We start from the raw sequence: 21654 nt of genomic DNA, 5'->3' as shown, positions 1-21654 counted from the left end.
TTTTTTAATCAAAGAAACGAAAAAAGGAAAATTCGTTCATTTTGATGAACGAGATTCAAAGAACCGAGTCACTAAAATGGTTCTGTTTTCCCATCACTAGCATTGTACTGATTAAAACCTGTAAGAAAGTGGGGGGCGGGACTTTCAAGGCTGAATGAGAATGTTGGGAGCTCATTGGTGGGTTTGTAGTTCACGTGACGCGCAGGTTATCCAATCGCGAGCAAACGCGGAAGTGTTACCGTTCCGCAGCCGGCGTTTCATTAGCGTGAGTACATCAAAATGTTCTCCTATAACAACGATTTCTTGCAAAATAATTCAGATGGAGTTTAGTTTGAGCAATTTGAAGAAATATTTATATATATATTTATATATAGTATGTATATTTTTCATCGCTGTGTAGTGGATACAGAGGAATAGTGTTAGCTTTCATCAGAATGCACGAGCTGTTTTGACTAGCATGGACTTCCTCTCCTACTGTATCCTGATGCTGCATGTGTAATGGAAATGTTATTTGTTTAAACAAAAGAAATGTCATTAAAATACGCTTTTACATTTATATTTAACGGTTTTGCTCTGTAGGAATTAGTGTGCTGTTTTGGGAAGAAATAAATCCTGAGCTTAAACTCTTTAGCTACGTATAAAGATGTGTTTATGAATGCTAGTCAAGAAGGGTTTTCAAGGGAAGAATGGAAAGAAAGACTTTCTCATATGTGATCGAGAGGAAGAGGTACAACAGATGTTTTTTTTTTTTCCAATCAGCAAAAAAAAGAAAATGGCCACAGATGTGAGAATATAGTGGTGTAGATCATTTATACTAAACTAATTCACTATACAAACCAGGGTATTTTCATATTTCACAAATGTCATATTTTAAAAATGTGTATTTCCTGCTCTTCTCTCTCTCTGAGATAAAAGTACTGACTGACTGTACGTTTCTTTGTTGCTCCTCTGATGTTATTAACATTTGTGCCTTTAGTACATGGTGAACCCAGAGTGAGTGTTTAGAGTCAGCACTGAAAGCAGCACCAGGAGTCATCATGCTGCACAAATGACTTAAAGGCTGCACAATGTTCCTGTTTTATTCTGAAAAGGACCTGTAGACTAAAATAGGTCCTCTTGATGGTACCAATCAGGTGACAAGAAGAGGTACAACCTGTTCCCCCTTTTATATCATGGGTGAAGAAAAAAACACCATCAGCAGCAGACTTTCTCATAGGGGTGGGTGTTGTGTGAATATCACATGACTTACAGGTGTTTTGTACAACCGAGATGATATTTATGAAGGTTTCATGTGCAGTTGGTGGGAAACTGGGACTCGAGGTGGAGTTTTGAATGATTTCTGTCTTTCCTCACACATTCACCTGCTTCATGAATATGCAAACTTTTAGTAATAATGGATGAAGATGTGGAGGGGTGTTGGGGCTGAGCTATAAAAGAACTGACAGGAGTATCTATCTATCTATGAATATGTATCTAGCTAGCTAGCAAACTAGCTTTCTATCTATCTATCTATCTATCTATGAAGATGTGAAGGGGTGTTGGGGCTGATCTATAAAAGAACTGACAGGAGCATCCATCCATCTATCTATCTCTCTATCTCTCTCTCTCATTTCCCACACAATTTATATTAGTACCAAATCCTTTTTATTAAGTTCATTTTACATTAAAATGTCATAATTTGAATATATGTAATATTGGAAAGCATATATATTTATTCATTTATAAGTTATGATGGAACAAAATAATCATGTTCTTCACTGTTCTGACTTCACGAGCTGCAGATCAGTTTATAATTATTAGTGACGGGTCGTTCATGAGAAGAACGAGTGGTCTTAAAGAGTAATTCGATGAAAATCTCAGTAGATCATATGCAGGAAACAGAATTGAGTACAAATTATTTCGAGTTGTTCGTTCTTTTATCACGTGACTCCTATACACGACATGCACTGCACTACACAGGAAACAGAATTGAGTTCATCTCACGAGTCCTCTGGTTCCGAGTCGTTCGTCCTTTTGTCACGTGACTCCCATTGACGCTATGAAGGCGATTAAAGGGAGGAAATAAAGTTATTAACTCGTTCATTTTGATGAACGCGATTGAAAGAACCAAGTCACTAAATGATCCGATCACTAGTCAGCTGCGGTGAGAAGCTCAGGAGACCACAATTAGCAATGTGCTTTAGTATTGGCTTAGAGAAGGGTATCACTGAGTAACAGACAGGAGGTGGAGCTGGAGGTAGCAGATCTGAAGATGTTGAGGTTTTTATTGGGAGTGACGACGATGGACAGGATTAGAAATGAGTTTATTAGAAGGACAGCGCATGTAGGACATTTTGGAGACAAGGTGAGGGAGGCGAGATTGAGATGGTTTGGACATGTGGAGACCTCTGGAGCCAGCAGGAAGGGGAAAAACCAAGGAGGAGGTTTATGGATGTGGTGAGGGAAGACATGCAGGTAGTTTGGAGACGGATGAACCGATGTGGCGCCCCCTAGTGGGAGAAGCCGAAAGAAGATGATGAATTACGAGGCCATGCAAGTGTGCATGACGTACTTTAACCTCCAACGTTACCATAGCAACGAACCAAACAGAGGATGTTTTTGACAGCGTTTGACACTCCCGTCTCATTAAACACAAGATCAGGCGCATAGTATGATCACATTTTTTCCACAAAGTAAGTAATTGTAGACTATCATTAATCTTTAAAACCTCGTTCTCTGTCTCATCCAGATAATAATAAATGGCAGGATTTGGTACTCCAGGCATGTGTAGTGTTCTGATTTAAGAGCTGCGGTAATTCCATGTTATCAAATATATATAATATATTTTTAGCTTTTATAAATATTATAATATATATATATATATTTTTATTTTTTATTTTTTTTTTACTTAAAAAGTACGTGTTACTCATTTTGTTTTGACAAGTCGTTGCTTTAAAAATGGCATTCACAACCCCCCCCACTTCACCAGTCATAATGTAATGCCTGATCGGTGTGTGTGTGTGTGTGTGTGTGTGTGTGTGTGTAGGTACATATATATTAGGGTACATAAGGTGTTTTGCCTAAATCTTTTATGTTCAGGTTTGATATTTTGATATTATGTTCATGTTTCAGTGTCTGATTTGAGAGTCCACTGATTAACTCAATGCCATGTTTAATTTCAGAGACATGATGCTGTGGGTTCTGTCCGGCTTGCTGGTACTCTTCAGTACCGTTGACGTGTGGTACTTTGTGCGTGGAGCCTGGGCGGTCCTGAAGTACCTGTTTCAGGACCCTGTCCGAGACGTTCTGGCCGAGCAGGTGGTCCACGGCCGAGTTCTCCCTCACGACATCGATTACATGGGCCACATGAACAACGCTCGCTACCTGAGAGAATGCGACTTCGCCAGGCTCTCGTATTACACACGCACCGGCATGTTCAAGGCCTCCCACATGCTCGGGGCACGGATGGTGGTCGGAGCCTCGACCATCCGCTACCGTCGCTCGCTCGGACTCGGCGAGGCGTTCGAGCTGCGTAGCCGCATCGTGGCCTGGGACGAGAAGTCATTCTTCGTTGAGCAGCGTTTCGTCTCCAAAACCGATGGCTTCATCTCTGCTGTCATACTGTGCAGGCAGAACGTTCTTCATAGCACTCCTGATCAGATTTTGCAGCAAATGTGCAAGAGAAAGGTAGGTTCACTTTACATTTATGACATTTCAGCAGACACCTTTATTTTACTTATTTCATTCGTACAACTGAGCAGCTATGGGGTTGAGGGGGGCTCTCGGGGGTGGCTGGGATTTGAGCTCATGACCTTTAGAGCCAAAGCCCAATGACTTAACCACTATGCTACCATCACCCCACAAAAGCAACATATCAATACAGAATAAAAAAAAACAACAACAAAGATTTATATATAAAATAAAAACTTTAGTAGAGGCTGAGAAATAATTCCTAAATGCTTTTCTCAAATTCCACCATAATACTTTGGCAATTTTTTTCATGTACTAATATTTTTAAAATGCTCTGATATACACGTACGTTACAAATGTTATTGTATTTAATTGTTGAACACACATTTTTTTACATTTTGATATTTAAATTCTTCCACAAATTCCCTATTATTTTATAGTTTCAATTTACGGACGAAAGTCCAATGCCACTTTCAAGCCAAAGGTGTTTTGTTTTGCCTAGCTTAGCGTTGCGTTTGTCTGTCTGTCTTTAGGTGGATTGTCCTGATGTCCCCGAGGACCTTCAGCACTGGATCAATTTCATCTCGGCTAACAGTCAGGCACTGAGAGCCGAATGCGGCTTAGACGAGAAGACCAAGTAACGGGTCGCAGCCCGTTTGTTATTTATTAGTCTCAGCACTTTTTCTTTACGATATTTATTTTATGTTAGTATGTTAATAGGCGGAAAAAGGAAATCACGAGAGACCAGGGATGCATCGGAACTGGGTATGGGGCTGATCTTATGGGCATTTGCTCATATGTTAAAATAAATGCTCATTTACACAAGGCCTAGTATTACATTATCATATGAATAAACAGACAACAAGAAATAACAGCCACAGTCATTGTAATGTGAAAAAACATCAAGATATGCCACAACAGCATTTTTAATGATACAAGTAACCTGATATATCACTGTAATTAAACAGTAAATGTAATGGAGAGCATGAGGGTGAAACTCCTGACATGAGAGCAGTTCAGTTGTGCGAGCACTGAGCACCGAGGACGAAACTCAAGTAATGGCATCCTGCGCTCATTTATAATGGCACTGTTTTGTTTTTACTTCATAACCTATTAAACATGGCACTGATAGGATATGGCAGCTACCAGTTTAAACACAGCCACAGTGTGTCAAAAGTGTTTTTTTGAGACATGTGCATGTTCCTTTTGTTTCAATCAGTAGAAAGTAAAAACACAAGAATTGGACTATGAATGACTGGAGGAAAACTCTGTGAACAGATGAGACCAAATTGGGAATTTTATCTCTAATAGGAGAACTGATGTAAGACTGTGAATTAGCAGACTGCCTCACCCCCACAGCCAAACGTCGAGGTGGAAGCGTAATGGTTTGGGGTTGTTTTGGAGGCTTATTCCGGGTGAAAGGAACCAACATGGCAACCATTCCATACTTCAGCACCATGCGATTCCGTCTGGACTGCAGCCGAAGCGTACGTTGTCCAAGCTCTTTAAGCGTTATTTATAGACAAAACAGTATCTTTAGTGTTTTCCTGATGGAATGACCTGCCCAGTCACCGCACCTAAATCCTGTTGAACTGCTCTGGGATGAACTGGATTAAAGAAATCTCCAACCAGTGAAGAAGTTTTATAAGAGGCATGGCAAAGTATTTCTGATAACTTTCCGGATGCCCAGAGTGTGTAAAAAGCTGTATTCATGCTAAGGGAGGATTAAAAGGAATAAAATTGAACATTTGTATATATATATTTGATTGGGCAAAACTGATGATCTACCATTCCATGATCTGGTTTGTTGCATAGAAGCAAAAGGAACATGCACACCTCTCTCAAGAACCATAAAAGACTAGGTATCTCCACACTTTTGACAAGGCTCTGTTTATAAATATTGATATTTTACACAGAGTGACGATTATAGCTATCGATCATCCCCAATAGACGTTAAAGATTTCTACCTGTTATTTATTGTACTGAAGTCCTAGGAGGCCATGCCTTTTTTTTTCCTTTCTTGTTTTTTCACGTGATCGCGACTTAATTTTCTAGTGATCTCGACATAACAAAAGTTGTTTTTTTCTCGTGACCCACGTCGTGGACGAGCTCGCTGCCACAAACGGAAAATAAAAAGTATTACGAGAAAATTGTTTGTCAAGATCACGAGATTTGTCGTAACAAGGAAACAACTTTTGTTAAGATATACATTCGTGCGTCCCACAGTGGGGAAATTTTGGTGTTACAGCAGCAAAAAATGTGCATGTCGAAATCACGAGGAAATCAAGTCGTATAATAAGAAAAGAACAAGTCGAGATCAGGAGAAAACAAGAAAGAAAATCTATTATAATGCATAGCCTAAGTAGGATTGGGCATTATTCCGCTACATATAAGGAAATATAGTGATGTACTTGGCTGTTTATAAATCAGAATAAGTGCGTTTTCTGGTACTGTATTTGACACGGTTTATCTTTTTGCTGAAAAGGTAACGATTTGACGTTAGCACTTACTACAACACTGAAACGGCACCATGTATCGGGTCCAGATTTTTTTTTTTTGGGTCAAGTTCTGTATAATTAGACGATCCCAAGTTTGAAAAAGATGTATTTATAATCGACATTGGCTGCTGGTATAAAACCTGTCAGTCTGACTGTATTGTTTGTTGACTTTTTTGGGGGAAAAGAAGATTTGAATGTACCGATCAAATATTCTATTTATTTTAAATTATTGGCGAGAATGCACTGAAATGCGGTTCGACAAGACGTTAGCATGTTTTTAGCTTTAACGCGCACTATTATTTGACGCAAATGAGACGATGACCAGAGTTTCGCATTGTGAAATAAATGTTTGTGATGAGCTTAATAAAGATAATAGGACTTATTTTATGATTGTTTCACATTGTTCGCTTATTGTATTTCTTTTTGGGGTATAAAATATATTATTATGGACCTGAAATGTAATTTCAATGTTAATGTAGCAAAGCACGCACAGCTCAATAAACATGTACTACACGATTATAAATCTGGTCTCTCTGAAATCCAGAAAGAAAGAAAAAAACCCACCACCTCTTGGGTTTTGTGATTAATGCTGCCCTCTAGTGGCAGATTTCCAGGTTAGCTAGGTCAGGTACTGTAACTGCTCTTTTAAAGTGTTACAATATTAGCAGAAAAACATCCAACCCGCAACCAGACTCGTCTTATAAAGTCAAATAAATCGGATTTAGTTTGTCGAATACGCCAAATCTGTTCATTCTCAATTCGAATTAGTCAGAAGTTGTGGATCAGTTTTCTGGATCAGCAGCTCAGACAGGAGCTTCACATGCAGGGCAGCGTAGATGCACATCTGTATTGATTGTTAATGATCAGTAGATCACGCCACCTAGTAAAGTTTATTATAGATAGATAGCTAGATAGCTAGATAGATAGATAGATAGATAGATAGATAGATAGAGAGAGAGAGAGAGAGAGATGGGTGGGTGGAGAGAAAGCTGGACAGATAGATAGATAAATGTAACTCTAAATGGATAAAACATCTCACTCCCTCTTTCTTTCTATAATTTTTTTGTTTCATGTTTTTCCCCCATGTCCTTCTTTTCACATTCCTTCCCTTCTTATTTTTTAAGTATCGTATTCTTGGCAACAGGCTCCTCCCCTTGCTCCGACTGGCCACGCCCTCATGCGTCTGACGCACATAAACAAAGCCGTCAGTCTGTCACACGCTGAGACGCTGGTGTTTGTGTGTGAAATGGCGCACGCGGGGGTTTTTCTGGAACATGACCAGTTTAACTGCTCGATCTGTCTGGATGTGCTGAAGGACCCGGTGACGGTTCCCTGCGGCCACAGCTACTGTAAAGCCTGCATTAAAGGCTATTGGGACCAGGACGACTACCTGGGTGTTTATGGCTGCCCTCAGTGCAGGCAGAGCTTCACTCCGAGGCCCGTCCTGGGGAGGAACACGATGCTGGCCGACGTGGTCGAAAAACTGAAACAGACCGCGATCCGTGCAGCTTCTGCGCCGAAAGCCGAGCCGAGTGAAGCCGAGACGAGTGAAGCCGAGCCGGGGGAAGTGCCGTGCGACGTGTGCACGGGGAACCGCAGCCTAGCTGTCAGGTCTTGCCTGGTTTGCCTGGCGTCCTACTGCGAGGACCACCTGAAGCCGCACTACGAGTCTGCCGCTTTCCAGAAGCACAGGCTCACGGCTCCGACCTCCAGCCTGCAAGACAGCCTCTGTCCCCGCCATGACAAGCTGCTGGAGGTCTTCTGTAAGACGGAGCAGCGGTGCATCTGCTATCTCTGTTTAACCGACGAGCACAAGGGCCATGACACGGTTTTAGCCTCCACCGAGATAAGCGAGAAAAAGGTGAAGCTGGAAACAACGCCGTGCTTTTATTTGTGTTTATTTCATTTAGAAGAAAAAAAAAATACAAGTTTGAGTTTTCGCTGAATTTCACTTTCACAATGAATCACCATCCCGAATACAAACATTATCCGAATAAACAAACCAACAGAAATTTGATCGGACTTTATTCGATTCGATCGATTTCATTCACGCGTCCGATTAAATTCCTGTCTGCTGATTTAATTATCTCTGAACCCTGTAATAGCAATACGGGTTCCTTGTATGTCAAATGTGGACCAATCACACGACGCCACGTCACGATCTTTTTTTTATTATTATTTATGGACATTTTGAAATCGATACTATTTCTAGGACTCGCTTCGAAGAGTCGATTCCACGTACTTTTTATGATTCCTCGTTTGTAAAATATGTTATTTCCATACGACATTGAATTTTATTTTTCGGAAAGGGTTCGAACAAAATTATTTATAAAAATGTAACATTTGTAAGTGATTTTCACTTGTTACGTCGACTGTTAAACCAATCACACGATGCCACGTCATCGGCCTGTTATTGCGGACATTTTGGAATCGATTCTTTTTCAATGACTCGCTTCTGAGAGTCGATTCTACTTAGCTCGTTCTAAAAGATATTTCCATAATACATTATTACATGGTTTATATGATTGGACCCTAATGTGCTAAAGTGATATATCTGGACATTTCATTGCATGCAAATCTTTTTTTTTCTTGTGAACTCCGGGCCAATTACAATTAATAATAATTAAAATGTCCTTATACTGTGTGTAAGCTATTGTGCAACACAATTATACTAACAATTAAATCAAAGTCAAACATCTCCCTCTTAATTTTTTGTAATAGTTTTCAGGAATGGTAAGTTTACAACTTGGAATCTTTCCAAATTCCATCTAGATGAAATTTCCCATGAAACATGCGTCTCCCGTGGTGCCTTCTGAATAAAACATCTCAGAATGGTGTGCTCATCTCACTTCAGAATGCTCGTTGCAATTCCACTTTCTCGCACCACTTCGCTCACACCGCTGGCTACGATTTTCCAATATAACGTACGTATTACTGTGGATTTACAGGATGCTCTGGCGGAAACACAAAGGAAATTCCAGCAAAGAATTGAGGAGCGAGAAAAAGATTTGGAGGAGCTCAGGCGAGCCACTCAATCGCTTACAGTGAGTCTGACCAGGAAGTGCATCTCCTTCATGATCTCTTTAATCATTCTCTCCAGCTTCTATCTTTTAAGCATTCATTTAAAGAGCACATTGTCAGCCCTGAAAAGTTTGTTGACACCTGAATGTTTTTGAATATCTCAATACACAATTATTAGTAATGTGCTGGTAGAATAGCCTCCACTCTTCTGAGAAGATGTTCCACTAGATTTTGTGGGGATTTGTGCCGATTCAGCTATAATAGTGTTCTTAAAGTCAAGTAGTGATGTGGAGGCCTGGGGTGCAGTCAGAGTTCACATTCATCCCAAAGGTGTTCAATAGGGTTATAGAGCTCCAAGATCTTTCACTCCAACCCATGGAAAGCATATCTTCACCAAGCTGGCTTTGTGCATTGTCCTACTAAAACAGGTTCAGCTCTCCTAGGTCATAGTCCAATTCTTTTGTCAGTACAGTGTAGATTGAATTGATCCAGTTTAGACGTTTTGCTTTATTTTCCTTGTATTTCCGTCACCTCCAGCGGTCGGCGAAGGCGGCCCTCGAGGAGAGCGAGCGCATCTTCACCGAGCTGGTTTGCTCGATCGAGCGGCGGCGTACGGAGGTGAAGGAGCTGATCCGCGCCCAGGAGAGAGCGGCCACCAGCCAAGCCGAGCAGCTTCTCCGCCAGCTGGAGCAGGAGATCGGCGAGCTGAAGAAACGAGACACCGAGTTAAGCCAGCTCGCTCAAATCGAGAACCAGATCTCCTTCTTGCAGGTAGAACTTGCAGGTAGAACTTCTGAGACTTGTAGAGGCTTGCTCTGGCCCAAGCACGAGCTAGCAGAACATCTACAGGGTTGTAGTTTTTATTTATTTTTTATTTTTAATTTTTTTAACCAACTAGTAAATAGAAATGCACAATTCTAGAAACATTTATATAAACATACAAAAAAAAATAAAACCAGGGAATTTTGTACAACGGCTTTTTAGTGCTACGTTTAAAAAAGATGACGAGGAAAGAAAATGTCACGTGCCGGCGTTCAACTCCTTCAGGGTCGATTTCCTTGATGATCATCTTCAGAGTTGAGAAACATTTTCTTAATGTCTGTCCGATTTTTTTATTATTTCTGAATACATTGTTTCCTACAGAACTGCTGCAGTGTTCGTTTATTAAAACTGTAACTCTGAGCTGATGTGGCAAATAAAAAGGATTTATTTATATTTTCTATATTTCAGTTTCATTCAATTTTTTTTTTCTTTCAAAATATATTGACACTTATCGTTATTTAGCCTTTTTTTTATAATATTCCAACTTTATCATCATAATTTGGACTTTCTTAAAATATTTAGAATTTTTTTCCTCGTATTTTCACTATTATTGTAATTTAGACTTTTATTTTCTTGATATTTCAACTTTATTCTAATAATTGTGAAGTATTTCGACTTTCTCATAATTCTGACTATTTTTTAAAACATTTCGACTTCTCTCACAATTTTTACTTTATTTTCTTAATATTTCAACTTTATTATTGTAATATGCACTTTATTCTCAAAATATTTAGATTTTATTCTTATAATTTTTCATTTTTTCAGATTATTTTTACTTTCTCATAATTTTGACTTCATTTCCTTAATATTTCAACTTTATTATCATAATTTGGATTTTATTCTCAAAATATTTCGACTTTCTCGTAATTTTGACTTTATTTTTCAAATATTTCAACTTCTCATAATTTCAACTTTATTATCGTAATATGGACTTTATTCTCAAAATATTTCGACTTCATCCTCTAAATATTTAGCGTTTATTCTCACAATTTTTACATTATTTTTCAGAATATTTGGACTTATTCTTGTATTCGTGGTCTTAGATCTTTATATCTTTTTAATGTGGCACTAAAACGCCGTCGTAAAACTCAGTGATGTACCACAGAGCGCAGGAAAACCTGTCTGCCTGTGGATATCAACACTTTAATCTCATACTGTGAGCAACTGCAACCGGACCGTTTCCCAAAGAGGATCATTTATTTATTCAGATTCTGAGTTTGAAATGTACTAAAGGTTTAGATTGGTTTATTAAGTGTTCACGGATACTTGGATGTGGATGTTCTCTGTAAACAGGAAGAGATTATTTGCCTTCATTGGCATTTACATTTTTATTACCGTAGCTCAGCATCACTAATCTATAGAACCATTCTCTCTGCTTAGAACTACGGATCAGTGTGTGTCCAGCCGGTGTGTATGGACGTTCCCTGCATCACCGTGGACCCCGATTTCGGTTGCGTGATGAGCGCCTTGTCAGAGTTCCAAGCCCTGATCGACGACGTGTGTCAAGGTGGATTTGTGAATATTTCTGAAAAAGGTAAGCAGATAAAAAAAATAACGTGACTCCGACCCACGTGTCAGTAAATCGGAAGTCTAGTTAGTAAATTATGATGTGTTCCTCATGATCATAATAATGTTCTGTAGTGTAGTTTAAGCAAAAATCAAAAGATTCTGTCAAGAAGTCTGAATACCCCAGTGAACAAATACAATGCTTTTTGGTCATAATTGGTAAAAAAAAACATTGCTAACGTATGTAACAAATGCCTTTGTTTTGAAGTCAGTGACGTTACCATCATTCAGAATGCCATCCCGAAAGCAGACTCCGAGTCGAACACAGGTGAGCGTGCAGGAGACATCAGTTTCTCACGATTTTTCTCATGATTTATTGCTGAAAATAATTTTGCCACGTCTGAGCAGCTTCCAGTGATCCTAAAAAAATCCTCACAAATCGTATTGAGTGCATTGATGAGCAGATTTACAGTATGGCTACAGTGATGTACTGATCAGAATCAGCAGTCCGAATCATGTGTCTGCTTAAATGGTGATGGTGGTCTCAAAGGCTTTATTTGCAAGGCACTTCTGTTTAGAAATGTTCTCCTGGAAAACTGCGTTTGTGCTGCGTGTTGTGTTGCTTGTTTTCTGCCTGAAATCATGTTGCTGTAAATGTGGATTTCTCGCCAGGAGTATCAGAAATGAAGGTCAGGGAGTTATTTTTGAAGTACGGGAGTCTGAATACGGGAGTCTGAATACGGGAGTCTGAATACGGGAGTCTGAATACGGGAGTCTGAATACGGGAGTCTGAATACGGGAGTCTGAATACGGGAGTCTGAATACGGGAGCTTGAATCGAGCATTTGAATTCAAGATTGAGAAATCAGGGAGTAGGAATCGGGGAGTCTGCATACTGGCATTTGAATTCAAGAGTGAGAATTGGGGAGTCTGAATCGGGGAGTCTGAATACTGGCATTTATATTCAAGAATGAAAATTTGGGGGTCTACATACGTCTAAATAATGGCATTTGAATTCAAGAGTGAGAATTGGGGAGTCTGCATCGGAAAATCCTCATACGGGAGTCTGCATATGGAAGTGGGATTCAGGGTGTATGAATTGGGGAGTGTGAATACGGCAGTCTAAATCCGGGAGTCTGCATTTGGGAGTCTAAATATGGCAGACTGAATCTTAGCATTTGAATTCAAGAGCAAGAATTGGGAGTCTGAATATTAGGATTTAAATGCAAATGTACACTTTTTTTCATTAAAACGTCAACACCATGTACAATTCTTACAATATTTAGTAAGCACTGTACAAACCTCTTACCGGATGTTCAGTAATTCACTGTGATCCTATTAATACAACTGCTCTTTTATTAATACATGCTTCTCCTTTATAGTTCTCCAGACACCCCCAGTCTTTCAAGGGTTTTTTGGCCAAAGCACTTTTAATGTTCCCATGGCATTCGGTGCTTTCACAATATCATCACCAAATGGTGAGTGTGTGGAGATTTTATTTTTTCAATTTTAGTTTTGGATCTATACAGTACCATCACTCCTTTATTTCTTTCTCCTCTTTTTCTGCTGTAGGCTGCAGAACGGCTCCTCGACTGAGACTCCATCAGCGGAGAAGACGGCGATAGCGACGCAGCCGACCCGTCTAACACGCGCATCAGTATTCAGCGTTTCAGTGTCACTGACAATTATATAATATATGTTTAAAGATGATTCTTATTTAAAGAAAGAAAATACTTCAAAAGATTATCATGTATTATAAATGGTGAAAAGATTTACGAGTGATTATTTTTTTAAAAATCGCAAAAATTGAAAAGGAAACGGCACACAGGCTTTAGGAGAACCTGTAGGATTCTGTTTCAAACGTCGACGTGAGTTATTTATCTGCCGTGAAACGATTATTGCGGACAATTTATTAACGATTCTAATGCGGAGTAACAAAAAAATTGCTTTGTTTGCGTTTTAATTCTGCCAAGTTTTAGTCATTAAGCTTGTGGTACGTGCTTTAATGTTTGTGAATTATATTTTACAAATTTTTTTTTTATATTATACGTATATAAAATGACAACACCAAATGCTTATTTTTCACAACATGGAAAATAAAGTGTTTCTGGAAACAGCTTTGTATTTGTACAAAGGATTTTTTGGACAAATTAACTTTTATTTATTTATTTTTTATTTTTTTAAATAGTCATCTATGGTTTTATGGTTAATTAATTTCCTTATACCTGTGCATCGATACATTCATTGTTGTAATCGAGAAATCTAGATTAAGGAGTCATAATGTGAGAGTCTGAATTATAGAGTCCAAAACAAGGAGTCTGAATCTGGGAGTCCAAATCATGGAGTCTAAAAGTGTTTGTTTGGATCAGTGACTCTGAAATCAAGAAGTCAGAATGCAAGAGTCTGATTTACGAAGTCCAAATCAACAAGGATGATTTTGGGAGTTCAAATCAATAATTTTGAATGTGATCATTCGGATCAGGAGTCTGAAATCAAGATATCAAACGAGGGTCTGAATTATGGGGTTTAATCAAGGAGTGTGAATCTGGGAATCTAAAATCAAAAAGTGAAAACAAGAGTCTGAATTGGAGAGTCCAGATCATGCAGTCTGAATCAAGTCAGAGTTCAAATCAAGTCAACAGGAAGTCTAAAATCAAGAAGTCAAAATGCGAAAGTCTGAATTACGGAGTCTATATGTGCCATAGAAGTTAAAATGTGATCGTATGGATCAACAAATCAGAAATTGAGAAGTCAAAATGCGAGAGTTTGAATTACGGAGTCCAAATCAAGGAGTGTAAATGTGATTTGAAATTAGATCGGAAATCTAAAATCAAGCAGCGAAAATGCTAAAGTCTTGAATAGGGATGTCAAATTAATGGGTCGGAATCTCGGATTTTAAAACTAGGAGTCAGAATGTGAGTATTTGGATCAGGAGACCCGAAATCAAGAAGTCAAAACGAGTCACGAGCTTTTTTTTATTTTTTTGCTTATAATGCATATCAAGTCCACATAGTCAGTAAGTAATAAAGTAGTTCTAATGGATGTAGCGAAAAAGTAAGTAAAAAACGATCTTTCCTGACAAACAGGACGGGTTGGAGACAAAGAAATCCTGAAGTGTTCCTTAAAACACCATACAGCCCACGGTGTTTTGCTTCATTTTTTTTCATTTCTTAGACCAGGTAACTGAGCTACATGACATGTAATCAGGTCTTGAAATGTTTGCTGTTCCATAAAACATTGTCCTATCAGTTCTATGTAAAGCAGCCTGTGCACCTGCTACACTTCCATGCCTGTAGCACAGGGAAGTGACCCTCCACTGTTCGTGTCTGGCCTCTGATTGGTCGCTGCAAGCTGTTTTGAGTGCAACCTGGATCGCCTTTCACCTGTGCAGCTGTTCCCACGCCCAGTGTGTGTGTGTGTGTGTTGAAAGACTTTGCACTGTGTTTCCCTTATCTGTCACTGAAAATGGCAGCCGCAGCTACTATCTCAGTGGACGAGGACCAATTCTGCTGCCCCGTTTGCTTGGAGGTGTTGAGGGATCCGGTGACTATCCCCTGTGGCCATAGTTACTGCATGGACTGTATTAAAAGCTACTGGAAGAAAACTGAGCACAAGTCGGGATACACCTGCCCTCAGTGCCGGAGAGGCTTCAGCCCGAGGCCTGCTCTGGCCAGGAACACGGTGCTGGCAGGTCTGGTGGAGAAGCTGCGAGAGAAGCTGAGGGACGCCGGGATCCAGGAGGCTCCTCCGGTGGAGTGCGATACATGTCAGGGGAAAAAGCAGCGAGCCGTAAAGTCATGCTTGAAGTGCCTGGGCTCGTATTGCGAGACTCACCTCAAGCAGCACAAGACGCACAAACTAACAGACGCAACCAGGCAGCTGCATAAGCGAGTGTGTAATCGACACGGCCGGCTGTTCGAGCTGTACTGTCGCACAGATCAGCAGCTCGTCTGCACACTCTGCGTGACAGACGGACACGCCGGACATCACACGTTGCCAGCCGTCGAGGAGAGGACCGAAAAACAGGTGGAGGGGACATTTTGATTGGGATTTTACTCAGTGATCACTTTTTATTTTCCACAGACAGTTTTCCAGGAGCTTCCATTGTAATCCGTGCACTCATTGATTAACCAGCCATTATGTCATCACGCGTGAATGAGAAAGCAAACTTTATTTGCTGAGGGAGGGGATGAAAGGGCGGCGGTGTAACGTCCCGTGCACTGATTCGGGGAAATCCATGAACGTGTACTTACATTACGACCAAAATAATCAAATGTGTTTCAACAAATAAGATACTAGAAAGCAATTAAATGTATGTGAAATCGATGACATACAGTAACAAATGTTCAAAAAAGGAAACGTAAGTAAGATTTTAAGGCTCGTGTCTCCTGCATGACCTGTCTGACTTTGCCAATGATCAATAATTAACTGCACAACTCCTGTCGCGGTGTCCAAACAGAATTAGCAGTACTGATTACAAGTTTATTAGCTAAGTGCAAACATGTTTGCTGTGCTTTGGATACAAGAGAGGAGTTTCTTTAACACGGAAGACTTTTTCCTTCTTGCTCATTATCCTGGAGTTGTTCTTGCTTGTCAAAGCATTTTCCCTCCAAATACGAGCAAAAGTATTGGGACACCTGACTTTTTCCATCCATATGTGTGTCTTTTTTTCCAACTGTTACTACAAAGCTGGAGGCCCACAATTATAAAGGCTTTGGATGTCACATGATAAATGAATTGTGTTTAAATAACACGTTAAATAAATAAAATAGGAAAAAAAATCTAGTGGAAAATAGAGGATAAACATTACATATACACATGCAATCATTAAGAGAAGACAAGTTTGACTTTTTATATTTATATAAATATATATTAGTATAGGGCTGTTAAATTGAACGCGTTAACACAAATTCATTATCAACAGCACGAATTTTATTAATGTGCGATTAACGCAGCACACATTTCTGTTTGACCCTTTTTATTAAAGTATAAATATATAAATATAAAAGAGGCAAAATTAAAACCTTTAATGCACACATTTATGCAGGACGTCCTTTCTTTACTCAGATATAAAAAATAAATATATACAGTACAGCGAAAAATTATTTTTAATCACTAAACATTTGTTTTAATGATGTGCCAAGTCTCATATCAAGCACCAAAAACCGCCATGATTTTTCTACTTCTTTTTCTTCTCTTTCTTTATTGCCATTACCGGGATCTACTGTGGTAATGGATCAGAGACTTAAATCCTTATTACCCAGACTAAAGAACTGCCATGATGCACACATCCGGCAATTAAAACAGTCCGTGTGGAAACATAGCAAAAGTTTTGTGTGTGTGTGTGTATATATATATATATATATATATATATATATATATATATATATATATATATATATATATATATATATAAATTATATATATATATAATCTCATCATTCAAGTGTAAACTCAACCTGAAAACTCAAACTTGTCTTCTCGGAATGACTGCATGTAAAATTGATAATTAAGTGACTATTATGTGTCTGAAGAGTTTTACTGAATGCCTTTCGGATGTTCCTCCGACAACAGAGGCAGTTAGAAGAGGCCTTGAGGAAATCGAAACAAAGGAGCAAGGAGAAAGAGAAGGAGCTCCGGAATATCATGAAATACCTCAAGGTAAGTAGGAGCGATAACAACAACCGTTCTCGTTTAATGAATGAAAAACTTGAGAAACCCCTATAGATATTTGTGGAAAACATTACACTCTCATTCATTCTGAGACATCGATGCTCAGTGGTTAAGCTTCTGGGTTATTGATTTGAAGGCCAGAGTTTTAAATCATCATTCAGCTCCTTATAAAATCCTTGACCCCAAACAAAAAGCATGTTACTGAATCTTCGCTCCTCAGCGCTCAGCACAGGCCGTGGAGGAAGACAGCGAGAAAATCTGCACCAAGCTGCTGCGCTCTATTGAGAGGAAACACGGAGAGGTGAAGGAGCTGCTCAGAGCTGAAGAGCGAGCCGCACTGGCCCAAGCTGAGGGACTCCTCGAGAGCCTGGACCAACAGGCTGAAGATACCAAAAGGAAGGAAGCTGAGCTGGAGCTACTCTCAGGCACTGATGATCACATCCACTTCCTGTTGGTAAACCTTGTTTTGTCTTTAACAGGTGACTTGACTGGTTCAGTTTGGATCAATGTAACAGAGAATGTCACTGGTGAGGAACAGGAGAGGATCTATCTAAACTGATAGAAGATATCTGAGTTCCATTCAACAATCCGGAGATACGGATTACGAATCAGAAATTGTAGCCTTGATTTGAGAACGTGGTCTAACTTCAGGCTTTTGCCGTCTGTTTGTGTTTAGAAATGCAAACCCCTATTGGTTCCTGCTGATCCTGACGAGCTTCCGGATGTCGACGTCCATCCGTACTTCTCGCTGATGGTCCTGAGAAAAGCCATTACAGAGCTGAGAGCACGAGTGAATGACGTGTGTGACAGGGAGTTAGCAAGGATCTCAGATTTAAGTGAGTCTTGCATCAATGTCGAGTGAACTGAAATTCTTGCTTTAAAATGCTTTACTTTATGAGACAGGTCACTTTTATGGACGGCTGAAGGAGCCAAGGACTCAACAGTGTGCCCTCACAGGAAAATAGCCAGTGGTGATGTTGCTATATCACCGGTAGAGTAGTATAGCTGGAAGTGGTGTAGGATAAACTTTGGGTGGACTTCTGATTGGGAGGTTGTGAGTTCAAAGCCCAGCACCACTAAGCTGCCACTGATGAGCCCTTGAACAGGGCCCTTAATTGCTCAGTTGTGCAAATGAGTTTAAAATTCTAAGCATTTCTGAATAAGGACGTCTGTCGTTTTCCGTTAATGTAAAGCTGATCTTGTCTTGTGTTTTTCTTTGTGCTTCCAGTTAAAGATGACCAGAGTCTGCCAGCTAAAAGCCCCACTCCTGAAACCAGTAAATCCCAACACACACCTTAAAAACTTATTTCTAACTTCTTTAATGAATATTAGAGCAGAAATGAGTACTCAAGCTGACCGTTTTCGTACACGCCTTCCTTTCAGTTTCTCCTGTGAGAAGTGTGGACCAGGGACAAAGTGAGCCGAGGTCAAGAGCCGACTTTTTGCAGTGTAAGCATGGTTTTCTCAGAGATCTGCTCATTATGAACTTATGAAGTGTTTTAATTTGCTACTACAGCAATTAGAGCTGTGGTGCCAATGTAGCTAATGAGTCTCATCTGGAATATTTTCTGTAAATAAAGACTTCAATTCCACTCCATCTTCAGTAACGTGGAATAAGACTTTGAGTCATTCATAAAAGGCACTAAGTTTTTACTACATTCATAGCTGTACATAGCCATTTTTGGACCAGCGGTTAAGACATCAGACATCTGATCGGAAAGTCATGAGAAGGCAGGACTTGCTAATCCGGCATTGCTATGCTCTTGAACAAGGCCTATAAAAATCAACTGGTCAGGTGTGAAGTGTAAGTTATTCTGAAGAAGTGTATCCGAAAAAAAAACTCTGTCAAGCTAAATGTCCAAATGTTTGGGGAGGGGATTTTCTCCGTAATTTAGTTTTGTGCTACATTTACACTAATCCGGATCGATTAGAAAACGCTGTTTCATTTAAAAACGCTCTGCATCCACACTATTGTTTTCATTGTTTTCCAAAAGTTGCTCATTCACACTAAAACGTTCACACTGTGAAAACAGTGCTTTCAAATGCATCCAATTTGGAAAGCGTTTTCAAAAAGAAGCGTTTGTTGATTAAAAAAACGACGTCTCAGTGTGGACGGGAGGTCAAAATGGAGGAAAATATATGCTTTTTTAAACGAAAACATACCAGAGTGGACTTGGCCCTGGCCTATTCCCATCTATCTGTCAGCATGGGAATGTGGGCCGCTTACCCACCTTTTGGAACTGTACCATCAGGAAGCAGCATAACATTTGAATGGAAGCACTATCACCCACTACCGCATACCCGAGTTCACCTTACTGGTGCAACAGAAAAGTGTTTGTGACATCGTTGGAAGATCTGAAGGTTTAAAATCATTGGAAAGATTTAAATAGTTGGCTGTACTCTGTTTAACTGGGAGGGATGTAATTCTCTACTTTGCACCAAGGGGGCATATGTGAGTTAATGTATCTGCAATAAAGTAAATAGCTTTTTCCTCCAAATGCGTTGTACTGTCCTGTAACACCGCATGAGGATCAATCAGAAAGAATCTTTACAGTTTTAGGGTAAGAGGTAGCTTAGGATGTTGGACTTCTGATTGCAAGGTTGTGAGGTTAAATCCCATCACTTGCACTACCACTGTTGGGCCCTTGTGCAAGGCCCTTAACCCTCAAGTGCTTTAGTGTTTTGGATAATTGCAAGTCGCTTTGGTTAAGAATGTCTGCCAAATGTCATCAATGTAAAAGAAATGGCTGCTAGGTGAATATTGTCCAAGAGCAATTCAATAGAAACCGAAATAACTGCAAGGTTGGTCCGAATTCCTCAGAAGCCGGAGAGGGTCTTAAAAAAAAATAGTCCAGTGTATGTAATGTTTAGAGTAAAATGTCTTACCATATGACACTTTACCAGAGCAAATTTTCTACATACTCATCGACAGCCATATTGTCATTATTTCTTTATCTACAGTGTGCTGTGAGGTGACACTGGACCCAAACACTGCCAACTCCTTCCTCTGCCTTTCAGAGGGAAACCGAAAGGTCAGCACCTGCTACGATTCCCAGCACTACCCGGACCATAAGGAGAGGTTCAGCAGCTGGGCTCAGGTGCTGGCCAGGGAGGCCATCTCCACACGCCGTTACTGGGAGGTGGAGTGGAGCGGCAGCGGTGGGATTGGGATCGGAGTTTCCTATAAAGGGATAAATCGGCACAGTGGGAGCGCCGATGGAAAACTGGGCTGCAATTCCAAATCGTGGAGTATAAACCTTTGCAACGGCCATTGTACATTTCAGCACAATAAAACCAAGCTGGAGATCCCATCTCCCATTTCTGCCAGGATAGGAGTGTACGTGGACCACAAGGCAGGGATTCTAGCCTTCTACTGCATTTCTCCAAGAAGGGACACAATGAACTTGCTGCACAGGATATTCACAACGTTCTCTCATCCTCTGTATCCCGGATTTTGGCTTGGGCCTGGTTCCACACTCAAGCTGTGCTCCATCCTTAAATTTTCAGCTTAGGGAATGGGCAGAGCCACACATGCATTTCAAGTGGACTTCTTGTAGATCTTCCATTTCTAATAACCAGTATGATTGAAAAGCTTATTTAGTATCTCTAGATCTGTATTGATCTAGAGATGTATGAAGTATTTAAAAGTTTGGTTACTAGTTTGTAACACCCCAACAGATGGCAGCACAAGGCTGCACACACAGTCACAGGGAGCACCGACTTTTTTAAGTGTGTGCACCAAAAGATATCATCCTGTGTACATCAGGAGCTGTGCAAACTGTGCCATTGCATCGTGGACAGTATGATGGATCAGCAAACCGGATGCTCCACGACGATAATGCAGTCACGAGCTCTCCTCACACGCAGGTTTCTTGCCCAAAACACGATCTCAATTCTGCACCCACCCAACTTACCAGATTTGGCTCCTGCAGACCTCGCCCTCCTCCTGAAGATGAAGATTCAGCACTAAGGTCGAAGTTTTGCCACCATTTTCGAAATAATGACTTCCAGGACACATTCCAGAAGCGGCAGGAGCGTTGAAAGTGCTGTATTGCTGTGCAAGGGGACTATTTTGAAGGTGATAGTGTGTAAACATAAATATGTGTATCATGTAAACTATTTCCTGCTTTAGATAACTTCACATGAACAGCCTTAAGGTGGCTGTGGAGCTTTATAGTCAAAACCATGAAGATAAATTTGGACTGTAACTAATACAGTCTGCTACAATCGCTTAGGGTTGCAGTTGCCATGTACAGTAACCAATTGATCAAGTAGGAATAGACTTTCTTTGTCACCCAGATGGGAACAGCTCCCTCTGGAGTCTGGTTCCTCTCAATGTTTCTTCCTCGTACCGTCTCAGGCAGTTTGCTACTGGTTCACTCAATAGGGATAAATGTATAGGAACAAATTGACGATGAAAAAAAATATATATTTGGAATTTATTGCATTCTGTAATGCTGAATGGG

General features: G+C 40.1%; 2 protein-coding genes across 4 annotated transcripts; both read left to right on the top strand.

Annotated features, from left to right (window-relative positions):
• Positions 1 to 142: 142 nt before the first annotated feature.
• On the top strand, positions 143 to 6554 carry si:ch73-52e5.2 (protein THEM6). 3 transcript variants are annotated; one of them, XM_046877161.1, is made up of 3 exons: positions 143 to 265; positions 3162 to 3666; positions 4203 to 6554. In XM_046877161.1, exons 2-3 carry the CDS (start codon positions 3166 to 3168, stop codon positions 4308 to 4310), a joined length of 609 nt encoding a protein of 202 aa, XP_046733117.1. In that variant the 5' UTR covers positions 143 to 265; positions 3162 to 3165; the 3' UTR covers positions 4311 to 6554. The 3 variants fall into 3 exon arrangements, with proteins under 3 accessions (XP_046733117.1, XP_046733119.1, XP_046733116.1); XM_046877163.1 differs by having other exon boundaries at positions 143 to 1146; XM_046877160.1 differs by lacking the exon at positions 143 to 265 and adding an exon at positions 1733 to 2672.
• A 677-nt stretch (positions 6555 to 7231) lies between these two features.
• On the top strand, positions 7232 to 21615 carry LOC124403375 (E3 ubiquitin/ISG15 ligase TRIM25-like). Its single transcript, XM_046877094.1, has 15 exons — positions 7232 to 8028; positions 9116 to 9211; positions 9726 to 9959; positions 11391 to 11544; positions 11785 to 11844; positions 12898 to 12993; positions 13088 to 13139; positions 14083 to 14189; positions 14946 to 15541; positions 17090 to 17176; positions 17409 to 17642; positions 17865 to 18024; positions 18417 to 18464; positions 18572 to 18637; positions 20150 to 21615. Exons 1-15 carry the CDS (start codon positions 7345 to 7347, stop codon positions 20698 to 20700), a joined length of 3225 nt encoding a protein of 1074 aa, XP_046733050.1. The 5' UTR covers positions 7232 to 7344; the 3' UTR covers positions 20701 to 21615.
• The last annotated feature ends 39 nt before the right edge of the window (positions 21616 to 21654 follow it).

Source organism: Silurus meridionalis, chromosome 20 (assembly GCF_014805685.1).
Source record: "Silurus meridionalis isolate SWU-2019-XX chromosome 20, ASM1480568v1, whole genome shotgun sequence".
Classification (NCBI taxonomy): domain Eukaryota; kingdom Metazoa; phylum Chordata; class Actinopteri; order Siluriformes; family Siluridae; genus Silurus; species Silurus meridionalis.
This window is presented reverse-complemented; position numbering and strand designations above follow the sequence as displayed.